This window comes from Epinephelus fuscoguttatus, linkage group LG20, assembly GCF_011397635.1.
Source record: "Epinephelus fuscoguttatus linkage group LG20, E.fuscoguttatus.final_Chr_v1".
NCBI lineage: Eukaryota > Metazoa > Chordata > Actinopteri > Perciformes > Serranidae > Epinephelus > Epinephelus fuscoguttatus.
Window position 1 is genome coordinate 18867379 of NC_064771.1, and position 20670 is coordinate 18888048.

At 40.2% G+C, this 20670-nt stretch overlaps 2 protein-coding genes across 2 annotated transcripts; one reads left to right on the forward strand and one right to left on the reverse strand.

The window, feature by feature from the left end:
* Nucleotides 1–3743: 3743 nt before the first annotated feature.
* Nucleotides 3744–13196, reverse strand: ppp1cab (protein phosphatase 1, catalytic subunit, alpha isozyme b). Its single transcript, XM_049563032.1, has 7 exons — nt 12770–13196; nt 11526–11657; nt 10020–10250; nt 9483–9587; nt 7042–7265; nt 6268–6402; nt 3744–4614 (listed from the first exon to the last, which is right to left on the reverse strand). The coding sequence occupies exons 1-7, from the start codon at nt 12822–12824 to the stop codon at nt 4519–4521; spliced, it is 978 nt and encodes a 325-aa protein (XP_049418989.1). The 5' UTR covers nt 12825–13196; the 3' UTR covers nt 3744–4518.
* Nucleotides 13197–13350: 154 nt separating this feature from the next.
* On the forward strand, nt 13351–20428 carry pelo (pelota mRNA surveillance and ribosome rescue factor). The gene is made up of 13 exons (XM_049563031.1): nt 13351–13749; nt 14244–14336; nt 15248–15398; nt 15892–15982; nt 17158–17321; nt 18018–18078; nt 18344–18505; nt 18588–18634; nt 18712–18785; nt 18874–18945; nt 19069–19143; nt 19250–19281; nt 19945–20428. The coding sequence occupies exons 1-13, from the start codon at nt 13709–13711 to the stop codon at nt 20037–20039; spliced, it is 1158 nt and encodes a 385-aa protein (XP_049418988.1). The 5' UTR covers nt 13351–13708; the 3' UTR covers nt 20040–20428.
* The last annotated feature ends 242 nt before the right edge of the window (nt 20429–20670 follow it).

Below are 20670 nucleotides of genomic sequence, written 5' to 3' on the forward strand. Positions count from 1 at the left end.
AATGCTCATCCAAGATGTTGTGTATATTCTCCAGTTTCTGCACAAGTTTGTCTACAACGTCAACAGCCTCAGTTGCTTTGGCCTCTGCCTCAAGGCCCTCTTTTTTGGAGCTGGTGGTGGAGCTCTGTCATTTCTTCAGAGAGAACTTCTCACTTCTTTTCCTCCATTTCGAGCTCATTGCCAAGCAGTGGGTATTCAGCTGAATGCCTGACCTCCACATGTTGACCAGGTGTCTCCATTGCTGGGGAGGAGACCACTTTCACACCCGTCACCTTGCCGACTTTCTTTGACTTAACTCTCTGAAGAGTTTTCTTGTGTTGGTCAATTTTTTTGCCCCAGGTCTGTCTTCTTATTCCTCTCCACTGTGAGCTTTTTCATGTGCAGTTCTATCACCATATTTTCCAGCTGGAGGGTGTTGTGGTCGCTGCAAAGGACCCTTGACTTATTTTCATACATCTCAAAGAGATCCAGGGTGCTTGTGGCACCTATAAGGTCTCCATTTTCTGATATCCTCCGTTCTGTCACTGAAAATGCTTGTTTCTTCTCACAGCCTAACGAAAGCTGTCTTACACACTATCATACATCCTTGTCTATTCCAATATCGATATCTCAGAATTGGTATCCACCCCAAAAATCCAGTATCGGTTAGACTCTATTTAGTGCTCTCACTCGAGTAATTATTTTAATAAATTATTTTTCTTGTACTTGAGTCGTTGGTTTTTGGAAGTAAAAATACTTTTGTTTGAGGGCTCCTTCTTCACCTCTGATGAAGACATCAAGCCCTCAACGCACACGCACTGTACATCACACTGTCAGCCATGCAACAGATTTACTGAGTTCCATCTATTAAAAGGATTATATTTCACAAGTGAAAACAGCTTTATGTTAATATGATAGACCATCAAAGTACGTTTCAGAAACAGAAGGCTGCACAGATTTGAAAGGTTTGAACAATATCCTCCTGTTTCATTATAGCAGTCATAACTTACACATCTTAGTATTTAGGCCAGCATAGCTGTACAAACTAGTATGTACAGTATTTAGTATCATCTGAAAGATGAACTCTTTGAAATTTACTACATCTTCAATGTCTCGTCTATTTTGAGTACTCTTATCTAACCAAGACACTATTCAGGGGTTCATTGCTATGACTGATGGACATGTTGCAGCCACAAAAATGGATTGCACCCCGTAACATATGATTACCAAAGCTTGATTTCCACCCTTTTCTAACCTACAGACAGCAGAAACAAGGTCACAGTTGTGTCCTCGAGACTCACTGACCAGCACAAAATTTGGAAACATAATCCCATAGAAGTGCCGCAGTACGAATCTGAGACCCAGTAGCAAGTGACAAATTGTGACGACTGAGAGGGACTTTAAGTCTTCAAGTCTGTCGTCTTGCTATAAATGTACACAGGATTGTACTCCTGCAGTAGAATGAGAAATGCTGGGGCACCCAATGGCCAACAGATAACAGGTTTGCAGCAAGAATATGATTTCTGTCACAAGCACAGTTGTGGCCTGAATATTCATGCCTCGTGAAGATCTTTTAGTCTTGGCCATAATATTCTGAGCAAGAGGTTCGGAAGAGGTAACAGTTGTTTCTGCAGCGAAACATAATGAAATGAATGGGTAACTGGGTTCTTAATCTCTAACACGTGTATTTTTTTTGGCTAAAACATACTGTAAGCCCTTCACCTTTCACCTTATTGGACTTGTTAGATTCTGAAACATTCATACCAAACTACAGGACATGGAATTACAGAAAATCAATTTCAATTTAAAAGGTTTCTGCTTTTTTAAATCTAAACCCAACCCCCTTTCACTCTACCCTTCACCTCTCACCTCATTGGTCCTGTAAAAGGAAGGCTAAATGATAGACAGAGCGTCTTGAAGAAGAGTGTTGATGACAGGAAGACGAATGAATGCAAAAAGAGCCAGAGAAATGCCTAAGAAAGAAACAGGATCCTTTTTTGATAAATATAGAATGAGGGACGACAAGAGGGACACCGTTTTCAACAGCCACTGTGGCAGAAGGGCAATATTACACTTATTTCAAAAAGAAAAATTAAACTGATACAAAATTATTAATGGAGTTTCGACAACGTACAACATGTTGTAACTACTGCAGCCACCATTTTTATTTTGTTGTCATAAATTTAGTACTTTTGAAATGTTAACTATCCCTTGGGAAAATGTAAAGGAAAAAGCATTTTATTAACTAAAGCTCTACAGTGCTTTTGTCCCATCGTTATGTGGCTCTTCTGACTTGAGGAGTCAAAGGAACTCAGCAGCGCCTCCCTGTGGTGAACAATTAAACATATTCAGACAATTCAGGTGAAACTAAACACCCTTGAGTCAGGTTGTTGCCTCTAAAGATCTTTTTAACTTACTATTTGACCAAAATCTTTTTAGTCAGGGACACAGTATATTAAAATCAATTTTATACCATTTATAAAACATAATGTAACCAAGTTCAAGTTAGGACATACTGTGTGGAGAACCAATGAGGTTAACATTAAACAAGTATGAAATAAGTAAAAACAAGAATATGAACAAAGACAAAAGAAAAACCATGAGATAATCTCGAGCTGAAACTTAAATATACAAATTTGCCTAGTAAGAGTTGCCTTTAACAAAAAGGCCCATAACCTTTAAACAGATTCATGTAACATGATCAAACCTTGTAGAAAGACATACACAGATAGAATTACACATACACACACTAGTGACAAGTGTCCGTGAGGTTGTGTGTGAGTGCTAGAACTAGAGCTGTTGCGATACTACTGGTATTTTCGATACCATATTTAAAAATGAAATATTTACACCATATTACTACACACATTATAATATTGTGTACATAAGCCTGTGAAGCGTTTATATTTGATACATCTTTTTATATTTAAGTTTCTCTGTAACAGAGTCTTCTGAAGAAAGCATTTCACATGATGGTACTTGTATAACTGAATTTAAAAAAAATCTTTAATCAGTTGATTATTAGTTGAGCAACAGAAAAAATATTTTGATGATCATGTTATTGCAAAAGTCACAATTCAAGCAAAGATGCCAAACACATTTGCTGGTTCCAGCTTTCAAATGTGAGGGTTTGCCTTGCTCATTGTCTTACATGATAGTTAACTCAATGTTAAGATTTGGTAATTAGTAATTTGATGTATAAGTAGCCCCCGCTATTTCGTTGTATATGTAGCATCCTTTTGTTCCTGTGCAATGACAATGGAGGCTTTCTTTTCTATTCTGTTTAGGAGAGCGTGGCGGCCATTTTTCACTATTTTTTAATATGTTGCAGACCTAATGATTGACCAATTAATTGAGAAAATAATGGACAGATTAATCAATAATGAAAATTATCATAAATAGCAGGTCTAAAACAATCTGATGCGCCTTCGAAGCCCATCTTAATAATAGATTAAGTTCATTTCATCCTGTGTCTTAGAACAATTTACTTTAGGTTTTCCTTTTATTCCAGCAAACTGTTTTAAATTTGTGATTAAATAAAAGGGCCCTGAAATAAAGTATCATTGCGAAAAGGCACCAGATGCATTTCATTATTTCATAATAACAAGCAGAGTTTAAACAACTGAATCCTATAAACTGGTGAAACTACTGCGAGGACTGGTAACCATTTGTACAAACAGCCATTTGCAGGGGATTAACGTCAAATCCACTTGTTTACATCACATAGCAGAAACAGGATTACAGTAAAAATGACAGACAGACACTGCAGCTCAGATTCTCGCTTTATTGGTCAACTTGATGAAAGACTACAAAACGAATTCACAAAAAATCTCTTTCAAGTAATCAAATCTGTACAAACCTAAACTGTATGGGGTTTTTACAGCTCTGGCTCATATGAATCTGAAGAGTCATATGTGTGTGTGTTTGTGTGGGTAAGCATGTGCTTGCTCGTCTGAGACAAGGTGACATGTTCCTTCCTGTTCAAGGATACCGAGACGCCACGCTCAGATAGGCAAGACACAGCATGCACGCTCACACACACATGCACACATCTGTGTTTTGAGATTTTACAGTACAGAGGACAGGGAAAACAAAATACTTCCCCCCTCCACAAGTACACACACGCCACCTGCTGGCAGGGGTTTGCTGCTAAATTCATCATGTCAGCAATCTCCCACCATCTCCCAAACCCTGCTTTTTCAGTCAAAATTACTGTACAGACAGACACTGTGGTTTCAACCTTTCCACGGGAGGAGTGGTAAGAGAGAGGGAAAGTATAAATCTCTAATACTCTCACACAAAATGTACACGTGCACACATGATTTTAATGCTCACCGGCAGACGAGGCGTGTTTGTCGTCTGCGCACGCACGCACTCACTCAGACAATTCGTAACATTAAATGTTTTAAGAAGTACAGATAAAAAAGGAAAAAAGCCCTGGGTATAGGTTTGATTTCTGGCTGTTTGGTGAAAGAAAGGAGAAGAGAGGTAGAGAGGGCAGGAGGGGGTGGGTTGGAGGTCGAGGGCAAACTACTGGTGTCATTTCTTAGCTTTCCTTGGGGGAGTAACTGGGCGGCCAGTGCCCATGCCCCCTCCACCCCCATAGAAGAGCTTCTTGTCTGCAGGTTTGAGAATCTGTAAAAAGGAAAAAATGGTTAAACTGAGCAAAAATCAACAACAAAAATGTTTACATTTTGACATGTTATTAGAGCCCCTTTACATCTTGCATTAAAGTGCATTTTGGGTGATCCAGACTGCAATTTGACAGTGCCTGACCACATGAAACTACAGATACAAATGCACCCAAAACAAATTGACCACATTTTGTGAACCACCTCCAGAAGTGCTCAGGGATGCACTGTGACCTTGTTGAACTGTAAACACAATTGCGTTTTTACTCCACATTTAACTAGCAGCAGCAGCTCTCCCGCACCTGAGGGTGAAGCTGCAGAGTGACCAGTGGTCTCTCTAATCAGATGCCAACAATACTGCAATGTCTCCTTCATCCCTAAAATATTCCTGTCAGTCACAGTCTTTACAATCAGGTAGTAGGGGTGGGCAATATGGCCCTAAAATAATATCACGATATTTCAGGGTATTTCTGTGGTAATGATATTCTTGGCGATATGACAAATTAGTAAAAAAAAATGTATCATCAATTTAAGAAAATAGAATTTAAACAAGTAATATAGTTTTACAATTTGCCTTCAAACATTGAGTAAAAACTAAACAAAAACGATCTCTCATTTCTTTAGTTTGTGAACAACAACAATGACTCAGAGTGAGATTCAGATTCTGTATAGAATATTAATAGTTCAACAAAATAAAATCTACAACAAGTGACACATTTAAACAGCTCCCAAATACAAAAAAGGTCCCCTGAGATATATATATATATATATGTAAAAATCAACAGGTGATTTCCTTCTTTTAGTGAAATCCTTAATGATTGCTCTGCCTCCTCTAATCATCATCACGCTGTAACCTGTGACAGGCTGTTAGGATACCAGAACATTCACATATATGTATTTTTTTGTTAAGCTGCGAGCGTCACGTAGGTTTACATTACCAAAGATTTATGACAAAATCCCTTGACGACAGAGTCTCTCATATGCGCACGGCGAGAGAGGAAAGGGAGAGACGCTGTGCTGCTGCTGGAGGAGCCGCTGAATGAGTTACCTCTGCAAAGAGGGTAACTTGTGGTAACTCGTTAAAAGAGTCTGAGAAGTCCAGGGCTGTTCGTAAAACATTCAGGACACCACAGTTTATTCCACACTACTGAAACTGCTGCTCTTCTTGGAACCACCGCGGAGTCTGTAATAATTTCGCTTTCAGCCGTGCTTGTTGCTGCCATGGGTAACAGTATGACATCAATATGTCAACAAGTCAAAATATTGCAAGTATCACGATGTGAATTTTTCATGATATTAAAAATTATACTGATATTATCGTGAAAGAGATGATATGGCACAGCCCTGTCAGGTAGGCTTGTTTCATCCTCATCAACCTTGCTATTCTTCCTGACTTGCTCTGAGATGTATAACAAAGAAAGCTACTAGGGATGTTCAGATAAAGTATATTTTACTTAAGTTTATATACTTTTTAAGGCCTTTCATTAGTAAATGTGTGTTTAAGTCATTTCAAGACTTTTTAAAGGGCCCTTTAGCAACCATGAATACCAGGTGTAAATGTAATCAGGTTATTGTATCTAGATGAAATCTGGATATAAGACACATTTTAATTCAAGGTGCAAAGGGGTCTAAGTGACCTCACTGATCTCTTGCTTACCTGGAATGAGCACATGAGGGTCTCGTCTACGCTCATCATGGCTCCAGCATTGTCGAACTCACCGCAGTAGTTTGGGGCTGAGAACAGCGTCACTAGCTGCCTCTTTGCAAAGAACTCATATCCGTCCTCAACCACCTGAAAACAGATTAACAACAGGTTAACAAGTTGTTGGCACAGAGTCAGGGTAACTTCAAACATTTGTTTTTCACCTAAATAATATAAACAGAGGACAAAAACAGAACTTAACTGTAATTCATTGACAGCATTTTATAAACAGAGGATGTATACATCATAAACAGAGCGCTGTCACTTGAACTGCCTACCTGGTTATCAGTAAAACTGGGCTGAAATCCAACTGTGCTGAAGTTGCCATGGGGCTATCCAAGTATTTCAGCAGTTCCACCTCACTTTTCTTCAAATATTCACTAACAGCTGGACACACTCGTTTGATAAAAGTACTCGTGTCAACTACAAAAGTAGTTTGTGAAAAGGAGGAGCAAAGATTCACAACACAAAATACTGCAGGAAAAATAAGACCATAAAAAAGACCTGGTAACCATCCACCTTAGTTAAACTACTCTTCTCATCATCTCTGTGAAACTGCTCGAGATGCCATCCCATAACAACACACCTCAGTTCCACACCCAACTCTTGGTGGTTTAACCCAATGTACAGAAGTGGGGCGTCTTACCTTTTAATTTATTCACTTTTTCTTTATCTCTCCTGCCTTTTATTCCTACATCTACAACCTTAGGATCAAGCCTGTGCACTTACCTGATGGGCCCGACAAATGAGGTCCATGTCGTGTTTGTGGAGGAACTTTGTGACCACGTCAGCGCCGAAGGTGAAGGAGACACCACGGTCGTTCTCACCCCAGCCCAGCACATCTTTGTCCGGGTCGGCCCACAGCAGGTCGCAGAGGAGGCCCTGGTCAGGCACATCAGTGGGACGCATGACCCTTCGCACCTGCTCCATGGACTGAAGGTCTGGGGACAGGCCTGGAGAAGTTCAATGAAGAACAGGTAAATGTTAGACAGCAGAAAAACATATAGTATGTTTTTCAGTGTTCTGAAGTCTGGGTTTGGTTTTACCACTAGTTCTGGGTTTAAAATTCACCCGAGGCATAAAATATTGACACAAATATTATTAATTTACTTTTACTGTTGCGCTTGTTGAATCACAAAGGGAAATCAGGCCTGTACATGCATTTTTAGAGCTTAAACAATCAGTGGATGATCAGAAAATTAATTGGCGACCATTTTGATAATCATATGAGTCACCTTTAAGAAAAAATACCAAACATAACATATTTGCAGCTTCTCACATGAGAAGATTTGTTGCGGTTTTGTTGTTTTATATAGTTGTTAACTGATTATCTTTCAGTTTGGGATGATGGCCAAACATTACAATACATCTGAAGTTGTCACCTTTTTCTGGAAAACTGATGGGACATTTTTCAGTATTTCATGGACGCCCTTCAAATAATAACCCACTGGAACTAAAAAAAAAAAACCAGCTCTAACTTTCAGTTGTGTATATCTTCTTAACATTTACATGATCAAAAAATGATGGCTTTGGGCTTTAACCACAGTGTGTTCAACAGATGAAAAACTCTGACAAACATACAATATCCGTTCTGTGTGTCCTCTCTTATGTAACTTAATAAGTTTGAAGAGGGAGGTGGTGTTTGCCCTCATGATTATCAGTGCCTGTTTACATATTTTGCGTGGTGGGTCTCACAGACTTGAGACAGCCGTGTCTGGCTGTTGGTGTCACGTTGTCGGACCCCTTAGGCCCATTTTATTATGCCATGTTCTGTATTACAAGTACTGCAAAACAAAATGAATCGCATCTGTTATTTACATTTGTGCTCGTTTCATTGTTACTGTCATCAAATGTGTTTAATCAGCGCTGTCTGCCTTTACATGTTTAGTTCTTTTTGTCAAGATGTCTGCACTTTGAGATTTGCTCCTTTAAATTCAGCTTCTTTTTGGGCTGGGTATTTTGTGAGCGATCGACTGAAGCATTTCTTTGAATTTTGCAGTTGTTTAAGACCATTATCAGTTCACTTATTCTGCATTTCCACCCCATAGTACGACATGACTCTACTGAACTTGGCTCGCTCTTTTTTGGTTTTTAAGATGTGGATAGAACCAGTTGCTTTTTCTTGTACCAGCTCAGCCCATGTTCCAAGCAAGCTGAGTGAAAAGTGAAAGTGGAGGTAAAGCACTGCTGACTACAGACTGATTAGAGACAGTCATCACTAAAAGGTGATGTGGGACAGCCTGAACAAACCCGAAATTTCTTCAGCCAAGCTACTGTCAACAGCAACCAAAATTATTTTATTCATTCAACCCAGATTTTTTTTTTAAAAAAGAAAAGGCAGCCCACAATCTACACCACACAATTGATAAAGTATCAGACCTTCCTCTCTTTAGTTGCAGATGAATGGACTCAGCGAGTGTGTCACATCAAAGATGATGTAACGCAATTTTCACACATTGTCGTTATGGTGATTAGCTGAGAATCTGGCCTACACTGAGGGGGTACTATCTGCAGTGGATAACAACATAGAGAAAACGAGCAGGTACCAAAACTGTGTTCATTTGAGCTGAACCATGCAGAGAAAATGACACATTACAGTATATTAAGGCTATGTTCACGTTAAAGGGCTCAAAAGTATACTTCACTCACAAAATGACCATCTGTAAATCAATTAGTCGAGCCGTGTTAGCTTGACAGATCAAGCTAAGAAGGGGGGGTCCAGCTTTCGCCATAATCAGAAGGTCCTATGACATCATTCTGCATTATAATTAGCCATGTGCTTCTGTCTGTGGATAAACATCCCTTCAGAACAATGGATTGGATATACACCAGATTTAGGAACACACGTGACAGTGGCCCAGAGCGGACTGGAATAAATCAGATTTCTGTGTCCACATCACCCTCTACATTTGCTTGTAATGTAAATGTAGCCTAATTTGTAAGACATATGAACTGTGCTAGTGCTTACATGGCAGTAACTGTACTGGACAGAAGTCAAACTGTAGGTGTGATTACATGTAAGATATTAAAAGAGCTCTATAGCCAAGAATATGCAAATATACTCAAAACAAGAAATTAAGATCACACATAGCTCTATAGGCCTTTGACCATAATGTTGACAGTAACCACAGTGCAGAGACAAGTTAGTGTGTGCTGTTTGATGAGCATACCTCCATGGCAACAGAAGATCTTCTCATCAACAATGGCTGCAACAGGCAAACAGTTGAAGCAGTCAGTGAAGGTCTTCCACAGCTTAATGTTGTATCGCCTCTTACCTGTGGGAGGAAACCACAACTACTTGGTCACAATCTTATCTTGAGACCAATAAAAACTTAACAGCTGCACCTATTACATCAGAAACACAGTATTTTCTATAAACCTGGCTCTGTGAGCAGCAGAGAAAGGCATGTGATTAATCACTGCTCATACTGCCTTATGCTGCTCCTTAGACTGAAGCCTGGTGTACTGAGATTTATCTGCGTTGTGGCTTTTGTTACTACAAATAAGTCAGTTTCACTTTAATGTCAACTCTTTACTTCTTTTTTAGTTTAAACATCTGAAAAGATTAAAGACCAATAACTGCATTAACTTGACTATGCAAAAGCCTGCAGGGTAGGGCTTACATCTTTAGCAAACTGCTGGTAAGTGTTGATAGTAGAGGGAATATTAACATCTGTTTGTGTCTGTAGGTGCGCCACATGACTTACACTCATCATAGAAGCCATATATTCTGTTAATGGAGGCGCACTCGTGGTTTCCTCTCAGCAGAAAAAAGTTTTCTGGGTATTTGATCTTGTACGCCAGCAACAGGCAGATGGTCTCCAGGGACTGCTTGCCTCTGTCTACATAGTCCCCCAGGAACAGGTAGTTGCTCTCTGGTGGAAAGCCCCCATATTCAAACAGCCTCAGCAGATCATAGTACTGCCCATGAACATCACCTGGTGAGAGGACAAGTAAAAGAGACGCAACAGGCAGTGTTGGTAAAAAGTGGGATTATCATGCTGTGTGTGTATATATGCACAACAAAAGGTGAGAGATAGAGGTACGTCACCCTGCAAATTAACAGCACTTTATACCACAATTGGCCTTGCATTAGTTTAAAATGAATATGGTTATTTTGGTGTTGCCTGACTTGTTTTCTGTGGTGATGAGACTACATATGCAAGCTTGCATTTAGTGCAAGGATGGTGGTGAATCTCATCGCACTGCAAACTTGGCCATTTCCTGCAATTTACAGACTGTTCCTTTAAACTACCCTTCCTCATTAAGTGGCATCAGCAGTGTAACACAGGAGGGCAGCTCCAGGGAGACTTGAAGTGCAAAACAGCACTGCACTGGCAAGCCAGTTTTATCAGCTCATCACTGTAGTTGTGTAATTATGTGGCAAGGTTACAGCCATGCACTTTATAACTAGTAGGTGTGATGCATCACAATTACGTTACGCTTCGATGCAAAAAAAAGTCAGTTGTTAGAAATGTAAAACTCAATTCTCTCCTGTCATAACTTTACAAGACCAGACTGTATGTTCCTTTCAACTGAACCAAATAAATGATGAAACATAGTGCAGCTGATGTGTGCATCATTTTTGCGCTCTAGGATAGACTACTTCTTGAGTTTTGGTAAAGATGGCTGAGTGTGAGCAACCACTGATGGATATGACCCGACCAGCACCCTGACTTGAAAAGAATGAAAGCATTTTGAAAGCATTTTAGCTTTTCTGAAGTTGAAGGGAGGAGGGACCTGGACAAGAGGCACACTGTATGCAAGTATCACACTAAATTTAAATATCAGGGAACACAACAAACATGCCAAACCATATTTCATGTTTCCACAAAGAGTTGGAGGAAATACAGGCATAGATCTCTATCATTTGTTCTTACTACTGTATTAAGAAAAGATAATGGAAGTAAGTTCCTCTGTTTCTTTTAATTATGGATCATTGCAATAGCCTGTTTTAAAAGTAGTCACAAATTGAGAAAAAGAAGTTTTGATGCTTCAAGATACATAATTGTTTTATAATCACAGCATAACCATCTGAATCTAAATCAAATCATGAAGGGCCTAGAGACTGCCACCCCTAATAACATGAATATATGCTTTCTCATTATGGTCCAGCACTTTTAGCAACAACAGCCATCTAAAGAGTGTTTGTAAATGCAATGTGACCGCACTAGAGAATTCCCCTGACTCTAAAGAACACGACTAAGCCTCACCACAAATCTTGAGGGGCGCCTCAAGTTCAAGCAGGATTGGCTGGCTGAGGAAGATCTCCCGGGATTTGAGGCAGAGACCACGGATTTCATTCTCTGTCAGCTGAACATTTTTGCCAGGTCTGGAGCCCTTCACTGTGAGGGGAAAAATGCAACAAGAGTGAGAAATCGCACACTGGAAACAAAGCAGAGTGCATTAATCATACTCATCAGTCATTCAAACAGTGTGCAAAAATATGAGCTGAAATTATGACAGTGTTTCTGAAAGAACAGTGAAACGAGGTTATGGATTAAAGGGAAAAAAAACACCCAAAATAGAATTCACATGTTCTGAGAAATTTAAGGCAGACTGCCATGGACAGTTGGCACATGTTAATGTGTAGTGTGCACACTGTTTAGTCTTCAGTCATGGACTCTTTGCACATTTGAGCTATCATGATTATATAAAAGAGCTTTGGAAGGAGAAAAGGAATGTAATACTGCAGATGCATGTGTTTACAATGGAAATTACAGAATTTAAAAATGATGATGCTCAGTTGTTTGGCAGTAATTTTTGGTGCTCCACAATGCTAAATTCAGCCAAGGAACAGAAAAACAGGCTCTGGAGTCTTTTGAGACATATCTTGGAGCTAGCCCTAAAAATGACCCAAACTGCTATTACTTTGATACAGGGTATTTTCTGAATTACAACTGAGCCCGCCCTTACTCCTTTGGGTGTACATAGAAGGGAAAAAAAAAAACCTTCAGGGCCTCGATGTACTAACTAAAACAATGCCACCTGATGATATACAGTAATGCATTTAAATGATTTCAGGTTCCGTTTCGGTAGGTAATTATCTTTTGACTTTGCATCCAAAAAGCATTTGACTCCCAAGAAAAGTAAATTTCGTCCAAGCATTCCTTCAGCAAGGTACGTTATGGACCAATAACTTGCAAATATATGTACATTGCTCCATTTTTTTGCGATAACTTCAGGTCAACGACGACTCAAACAGTATATTATGTGTGGATACTTTCTCTGGCAGAATAAAACATAAATATAAACATGAACAATGGCTGCAAGACGTTAATTTGCTGTGACACGGATGCTCCTGACCGAACATAACTGGCGGTCAATAGCCTGTTTTGTTAGCTACAAGCAAGAGATGAACTCTGGGTAGCACAGCATAGGTGGCTATCGTTGTCTAGCCTCTTTTAGCTAAAATGGCTACCTCGGTGAATAAATATCGAGCGAAATACTGCCTTACCTTCCAGTAGACGTTGTATAATGGAGTCGATGTTCAGCTTATCGGCTTCGGCCATGCTATTCCTCTATTTTGGTCGGTTTCTAATCACTCCTACGAATTCAAGACTTAGTTACTATTAACTGGCTTGCGAGTTACCGTTAGCTCAACTAGTTTAGCGTTAATCGGCTATCGTTAGCCCGCTAGCTAACTTAGCTAACCTTGGGGCAGAATCGGCAACCTCAAAATGTGAGGCTTGGTGCTGAATTGTTAAAGATGTAATGGCTCTCATGTACTTCAGAAATTCGCCTCAGTCAACTACTTTCCATTAAATAAACAAATTAACTTAAAGAATTTGTATTTTCTCGTGACAACGATCTCTCTGCCGTAGCCACTAGCACCATGCCATCGATTAAAAAAAAAGGCTAGATGAGCGTTAGCTCAAAGCGAGGTTCAACGGAAAAGGTCTGCCGTCCCTACGCTCCTATTGGTCAGTTTTGCCGGTAGGCGGTGCTTAAGGGGCCATTCTTCTCTAGGATTGGCTGTTTTCGACGTCAGTTAGCATTTACTTATCTCAAACCACAATGTAAAAAAGACAATCATTCTTGGATATGTCTCACGTTTTATTGGCGTTAAATATAAGATTTTGTCAAACAGTGCAAGATAAACCGCTCCTGTCCAGATTTACTCAAATATTCGCGTTTGTATCGCTCTGTGTTTGTTGCGCAGTAAAGCGACACCCACGGAAGTGACCAAGATGGGAAGAATTGACGACGTATTTTGGCATGACGCAATGTCCTAGCGCCTGGCAACACGCACCGAGTGATTCATTCTGAAGTTGAGAGATGGCTTAGCTAGTGTGCTAATTCTCTGTAAGATAAACATGACTCTAACTCGGATAAACGCTAAAGTATCTGTTTTACGCTAGTATTGCTCTTGTTTATATCATACAACCATCCGACCATGAAGTTGCTTCATAAAGACATTGAAAAAGATAATGCCGGGTGAGTGACTAGCTAATGTTAGCAAGCTAACCAGCATGCTACTTAGCAGCTGATTCTTCATGTGTCATTTTATGGTTATGTGACTTACATTCACATGTATCAGCGTGGGGAGACGTGGGGAGTTTGGGAATAGTTATTACAAAAATAGTACCATTTGTAGTTAATATGTAATAACACACACACACACGGAACATGACATATAGTTAACCTAATGAGCATGGATTGTATTACTCAGACTCTGTTAGCGTAAACATAAAGTGAATGACCAAAACTAACCCCGATTGTGATATAACTGATGTGCACTGCATAATTACTGTAGCAGCATTGACGATCCTGCATCATTGCACCATCTGGTACATTGTTCCCAGTACTGGCTTGGCATCCTTACGTACCTCCACATCCATAGTATTTTGACAACCCCAACCACATTTGACTTAATAACATAAATGACACCAACTCAGAACCTGGCTTACTGATTGTGTGTACTTCTTCAGTCAGGTGACCCTGATACCGGAGGAGGCGGAGGATATGTGGCACACCTACAACCTCCTGCAAGTGGGGGACAGCCTGAGAGCCTCCACTATCAGGTAACCACTAACTTCAATCACATTAAGGTCACAGGTGAAGCCCTGCAGCGCACACCTAAACATCTGACTGTTTCCCAACCTTGTAGGCACGAAGAAGGATGTTGACTTTATTTTGTAGCACTGCAGAATTGGCAATACAGTGTCTTTTGGGCCATCTATCAGCTCATGCTTCCATTAGCTAGTAGGAATTTTAATTCCTTCTCTGTCGCTTTAGGCATTTGTATAGTCTCAAGGCAAAGCTACTCAAGGTTTAGCCTCCATCCACCTTTATTACAACCAACCACTCAACAGATTGGACAGATTCTCATTGCAAACAATGCAGCCAGCCCCGTAAACAGGGTGACTTTGTAGTGACTTGGCAGTCCTGAAATGGAAAGCTGCAACAGAAAGATTTATTTACACACAACTTCTGTTTTTGCAAGAATTCTGCTTTTGCAAGACATACCAATTCCCAGCTCTGTCTTGAACCTTCTCAGCCATAGAAAAGTTAGACATCTACTTCAGCCACACATATTGATCACCAAATAGGAATTACAATAGCATTTAATAAGGGTTGTGCAATTTCTGTCAAGATTGAATTAAGGAAAGATGGTGCCAATGTACTTTTTTTTGGCGAGTAAACAGTACATTTATATACTATTTCTTTTAACAATTTGCCTAATAGCCACAGACACCATGTTGTCGAAAAGTAGCACTCAAGCATTCTTGATTTAGCTGTAGTTCAGCTGTATGCCTTGCCTTGACACAAATCCAAGGATCGAGATGTAATGTTTCCAGTGAAGCGTTTGGGTCAGTTTCCATTGTGCTTGGTTGTCAGGTTTCCAACTTTCACTCTTTCTGTCTGTAAATCACTCAGTGTTTTAGTGTCAAACACACACAAGAACTAAAGTCTCTTTCCTCTGTTCCCACAGAAAGGTGCAGACAGAGTCCCCTACTGGAAGTGTGGGGAGCTCCAGAGTCCGGACTACTCTGACCCTGTGTGTGGAGACCATCGACTTTGACTCCCAGGCCTGCCAGCTGAGAGTAAAGGGCACTAACTTAGAGGAGAACCAGTATGTCAAGGTCTGAGACTTATGAGCAACCTGTTAACCAGCTGTTGTCATGTCACTTTTATAGATGTTTTAAAGTGGCGCAGTGAGACTAGAATAATACAATAGGGAAGCAAAGACTGAAATTAAGATTTTAGGAGTGATTAGAGATCATTACACATGTAGATTGTGTCTGATAAGTGGTCAGTTTTGCTACCCATTTGAAATGCTACACAGAGAGTCAGGTTTTGCCAGTGAAACACATGAAGTGAAGTCAACTGTAAAATGGTTTTAATGTGGGCTGGTTGTCAGCATACTATGACTTGACTAACAATAGCAAAATTATATGTTAAAGAACAACAGCAGCATCATTTTTTTCCTGCACAAAGATCTGAAGATAGTTTATATACTCTCCCTTCTGCTGCATTTTTTTGTCATCGCCCTCCCACATTATTCATCTGTCTTAATGCTAACTCCTGTATGATATAAGTAGCTGTGGTGACTGTGTTGTCTTCTTCATTGATCAGATGGGAGCTTACCACACCATTGAGCTCGAGCTCAACAGGAAGTTCACTCTGGCTAAAAAGAGCTGGGACAGCGTTGTGTTGGATAGAATTGGTAAGCAGGTGCTACCGTTTGCATTTGGCTGAGATTACAATTTGTTTTGTGCCATCTGAATAATCACAGCAGAAAATACTGCTTTGTCTCATCCTTGTGATTGGTTCATTTAAGCCCACACTTCCCACCTGCATGTGAACCAGGACTTGTAAACATCATGGGCTTTAGCAACTGCACATCCAGCTGTCCAAATCTCAGTGTCCATTTCCTTGAACACATAAAACTGTATGTTAGAGTCGTTACTTGTATTTAAATTCAGATCGGTTCACACTCGGTGCAGTTTTTTGATGAGCACCACAGTGTGAAGAGGATCTTGCTCTGCCAAAATGAATGAACCAAACCATAGAAACACACTCTAGAGAATTCAAACCAAGTATTCCATATTAGGAGAAGCTTGCTTGTTTCGATGAGCTTATGTTACTTTCTGCATGGACTGTTCTGGACAGTACGTTAGCTTTTAATAGCATCATTAACCACTGTAATCTTGGAGAACTTGAACATTCTGCCAGATAGATTTACATGTTTTCACTGACCTTTGCCTCCTGTCAAACAAGAAGTTGTGAATTGAGCCGATGTGGTTAAAACAACACAGAGAGTCCAAATGTCAAAAAATTGCTCACAGATGTTGAAGAGTTGAGATCATGTTTAAAGCACACAGTGATGAGAATCAGCTGTTTGCATTTTTGCCTATTTGCAAATTATTTAAATCCCTTTGTTTGAAGATTTCTAGACTGGATGATCTTGCTTTTGTTTAACCTCTTTTTATGGATCACTCCAGATCCCAATAATCATGAGTTGGATATAGACATTGATATTAAAAGCTAATTATGGCTGTGTTGCCTGACTGACAGGGTGACACATTAGCTGGTTTTCTTTGACAGAAAATGCACCGTCCTCTTGTTAATTCATTTACATCTCCAACAAAGAGAGAGGGTTGCCATGGGAACAGAATCGGGAGAAACAGAAGGGACATAACTGACAGATGGGGTTCATGTATCTGAAGGAGAGGAGGTCCGTTGACTCATTGCTGCTGTAATCTCCATCACAATAACATTTACATAGAAAGTGTTTTAGGAATTCTCAGTAATAACTCACCCCAACTACAACACATTCTCGATAGCGTCGCACAAAGTACCCACTGCCTCACATTTATCCTTGCTGTGTCTACCCTTTAGAGCAGGCGTGTGATGCAACCCAGAAGGCAGATGTGGCAGCTGTGGTGATGCAGGAGGGTCTGGCCAACCTGGTGCTGGTGACCCCTGCCATGACTCTGCTGCGTGCAAAAGTGGAGGTCACCATTCCCCGCAAGAGGAGGGGGAGCTGCACTCAGCACGAAAAGGTAGGTCAGCTTACTGTAACCGCACGGCCGTAATGAGCTCAGGCAGAGGTTGTTGTTTTTAATGGTGAATATTGTCAGAGAAGATTGAGAGATGAAGACAGAATGAATTGTGGATAGACTGATGGGAGGATAGAGTCTGTTACAACATGTTTTCTGAACTCTGAATAGAGCAAGGTAGACATATTTAACATGTATTGTCTCATTTACTGTGAGTACACTTGGGTAAATAAATAACATTAAAATAATCTACAGATTAAGATATTCAGTAAATGTGAAACTAAAGCTTACTGGCATTTCTAATTCTATTGTACTATCTCAAAGAGAATCAGCATTAAGGCAAGAGTCAGAGAGAGGGTGTGTGTTGGATGCTTAAATACATTTTTGTTTAGTCATGAGTGTAACAAGTAGGGATGGGTGGAAAAACTAGTTAGGAGATGCATCATATTTCTCTCTTGATAAAATTCCGTACACTATGATCACCTGCATCAATAACGTATGCTCTGTTGTATTAGTAAAAGATAATAGACATAAACTAACCTGTTAGTTTTAAATATGGATCTCTGTGATCTGTAGCCTATAGTTCGGCTTTAGCTTCTAACTATCTTTGTCTTTTTAACCTGTTGTTGCTGCTGAGTCAGTTTGACATCCTGGATATATCCTTCAAACACAAACTGTATTATGTCTCTCCGTTTACAGGCACTGGAGAGATTCTATGAGGCTGTGATGCAAGCAATTCTTCGCCACATCAATTTTGACGGTAGTGCTGCTGTGTACACACGCACAGACACACACTTTCACATGCAAACACATACAGTATGTTCCTGTTTTTGTGTCACACACTTCTCCCTTTTTAATTTGTTGTTCCCACCACATTTGTTACTTTGCTGTGAACCTCTCATCTTCTGCACTTGTACGTCATTTTTATGGAACTGTTGTGGTTTATCATTGTTGCCACTTCATCTTTGTTTCTGTTGAATTAAACAGTAGAAAAGTTCTGATTTCTCTTCCTCGCCTTCTGCTAGTGGTGAAGTGCATCTTAGTCGCCAGTCCAGGTTTTGTGAAGGACCAGTTCATCACCTACCTCTATAAAGAGGCGGTGCGACAGGACAACAAGGTCCTGCTGGAGAATCGACCCAAATTCATGCTGGTCCACTCGTCATCAGGTCACAAGTACTCACTCAAAGGTATGAGCTGGTGGGCTCTAAGAATGAAACAATCAAATCTCATCACAAGGTGAAACTAAACAAAATGCTTGTTGTTTTGCAGAAATCCTCTCTGACCCCACTGTGACAAGTCGGCTCTCTGATACCAAGGTGACTATACATTCTGAGTCAACACAAGCTACCAAATTGAAAAACGTAGCTAACTAGTGATTACGTTTAACTTTCAGGCAGCAGGAGAGGTGAAAGCCCTGGAGGATTTCTACAAGATGCTCCAGCATGAGCCCGACAGAGCCTTCTATGGGTGAGAGCAGTTGACAGGAAGTGACCCACAGAGTCCTCGTTCATTCACACTGATAACTGACAACCTTTGTATCTTTGCATCCTCACAGACTAGCTCATGTGGAGAAAGCTGCCGACGCCCTCGCCATCGATACCTTGTTGATAAGTGATAAGCTCTTCAGGTACATACTGAGACGTTCTTTACGTAATCTATTTTAAATACACAGTAAAGAACTGTGGGGTCAACTATATGGGTTATACATGCATACTGCTCTTTGTAATAGTGTTTTATGTGTGTTGTCCAGACATCAGGACATCCCCACGAGGAGTCGTTACGTTCGGTTGGTGGACAATGTGAGGGACAATGGAGGCAATGTCAGGTACTGGTTGTCCTTTAAGAGACTGACTACGTCAACGTTCACTGAGAACTGTTAGAAGATCCTTTGCGAATCATCCAGCTGATGAATGTCTCTCTTTTTCATGCAGAATATTCTCAAGCCTTCATGTGTCTGGTGAACGTGAGTTATAAAACCATTCAGATTTATATTTTTTCTATGTTAAAAGACAAAAGGAAGTTGTTGTTTTTTTTTTAAATAATCATATTGCTTCACAGTGTTCCTCTGTGTGGACTGTATTTCCGTTCCTCACTAAACATTTGCAGGACAGATTTAACAAACCTTCATTGTTTCCATCCATGTTTGCTAGCTTGCAGTCTTCTTCATTAACTTTGCTGGCGCACTGCTCTTCTTCTTAGCACGTTACTGCCACCAACTGTTGTTCAGTGGAGTAATGTATATTGCAGGCATGCACATTGATCCTTGTGCATGATACAGATGAAACAGCAACCCAGTGTTGTAGTCAAGGCCACCTAAATGGAGACCAAGTTATGAACAAGGTTGAGGCTGACCAGGGTTTTTTTCATAACTCTGACTAACTTATAATGACCAGTCTGAGTAAAACAACACCAACATACCATCAGGTTTGTACTGTAAATGTTTGATGGCTTTGACCGCAGGAGAAAGTTACTGGTGTCATAAGACTCGCCACATATTGATTAAGATGAGGCCCGGTTGCTCAACTATCATTGTGGTTTTTACACTTCTGTACTTAAGAATAAAATCAGCCTGAAGATCTGCCTGTGCACCGTCACCTTTTTGAGTTGTCCATGTCTGTCCCCTCAGAACTGACTCAGCTGAGCGGAGTGGCTGCCATCTTGCGGTTTCCCATCGCCGACCTGTCGGAGGCCGAGGAGGACAGCAGCTCAGATGAAGACTGAGCACCAGAAATGTAGCAGAGAGCGCATATTGGGAGAGAAGAAGAGGAAGGTTGTCCAGTGTTGCAGATAACACAAGAATGCATCGACTCAGTGTGTTATAAAACAATAAAGCTGCTGCGTATTCCACCTCTGCAACATCCACACCTCTTTAAAGTCTGATCTCTGCACCTGATTCTGTATTTTGATTTGATGCTTTGGGTTTGAAGGTGGTAGCAGGTTTGAAAGGTGCCAGTTAACAATGCCAATGAACAGGAATGTAACATTTGTTGCCAAGTCCAAATGAAAACAGTTGCAATCTTGACTGACATTTAGCAATAGAAAACAAAGTCTTTCTTTCCAAGTGTATATACAATTTATCTTTCTTGCAATTAAACAACAGAAGCATTCAACCACCTGCGTTATTTCAGTTTGTCGCATGAACCATCCTCACTATGCATGAATGAAACACAAGTTGAAACAAGATGTAAAAATATATAATTTATTAAATACAGTCATTTCATTTACACTTTAAAACTATTTTTGGTTATGGGTTAATACGACCCAAAACTACTGCATTCAAACAAACTAAAAATCAAGTGTGCTCAGGATTTTTAATTTGATATATTGATATTTGAGTTCCACAGTTACAACA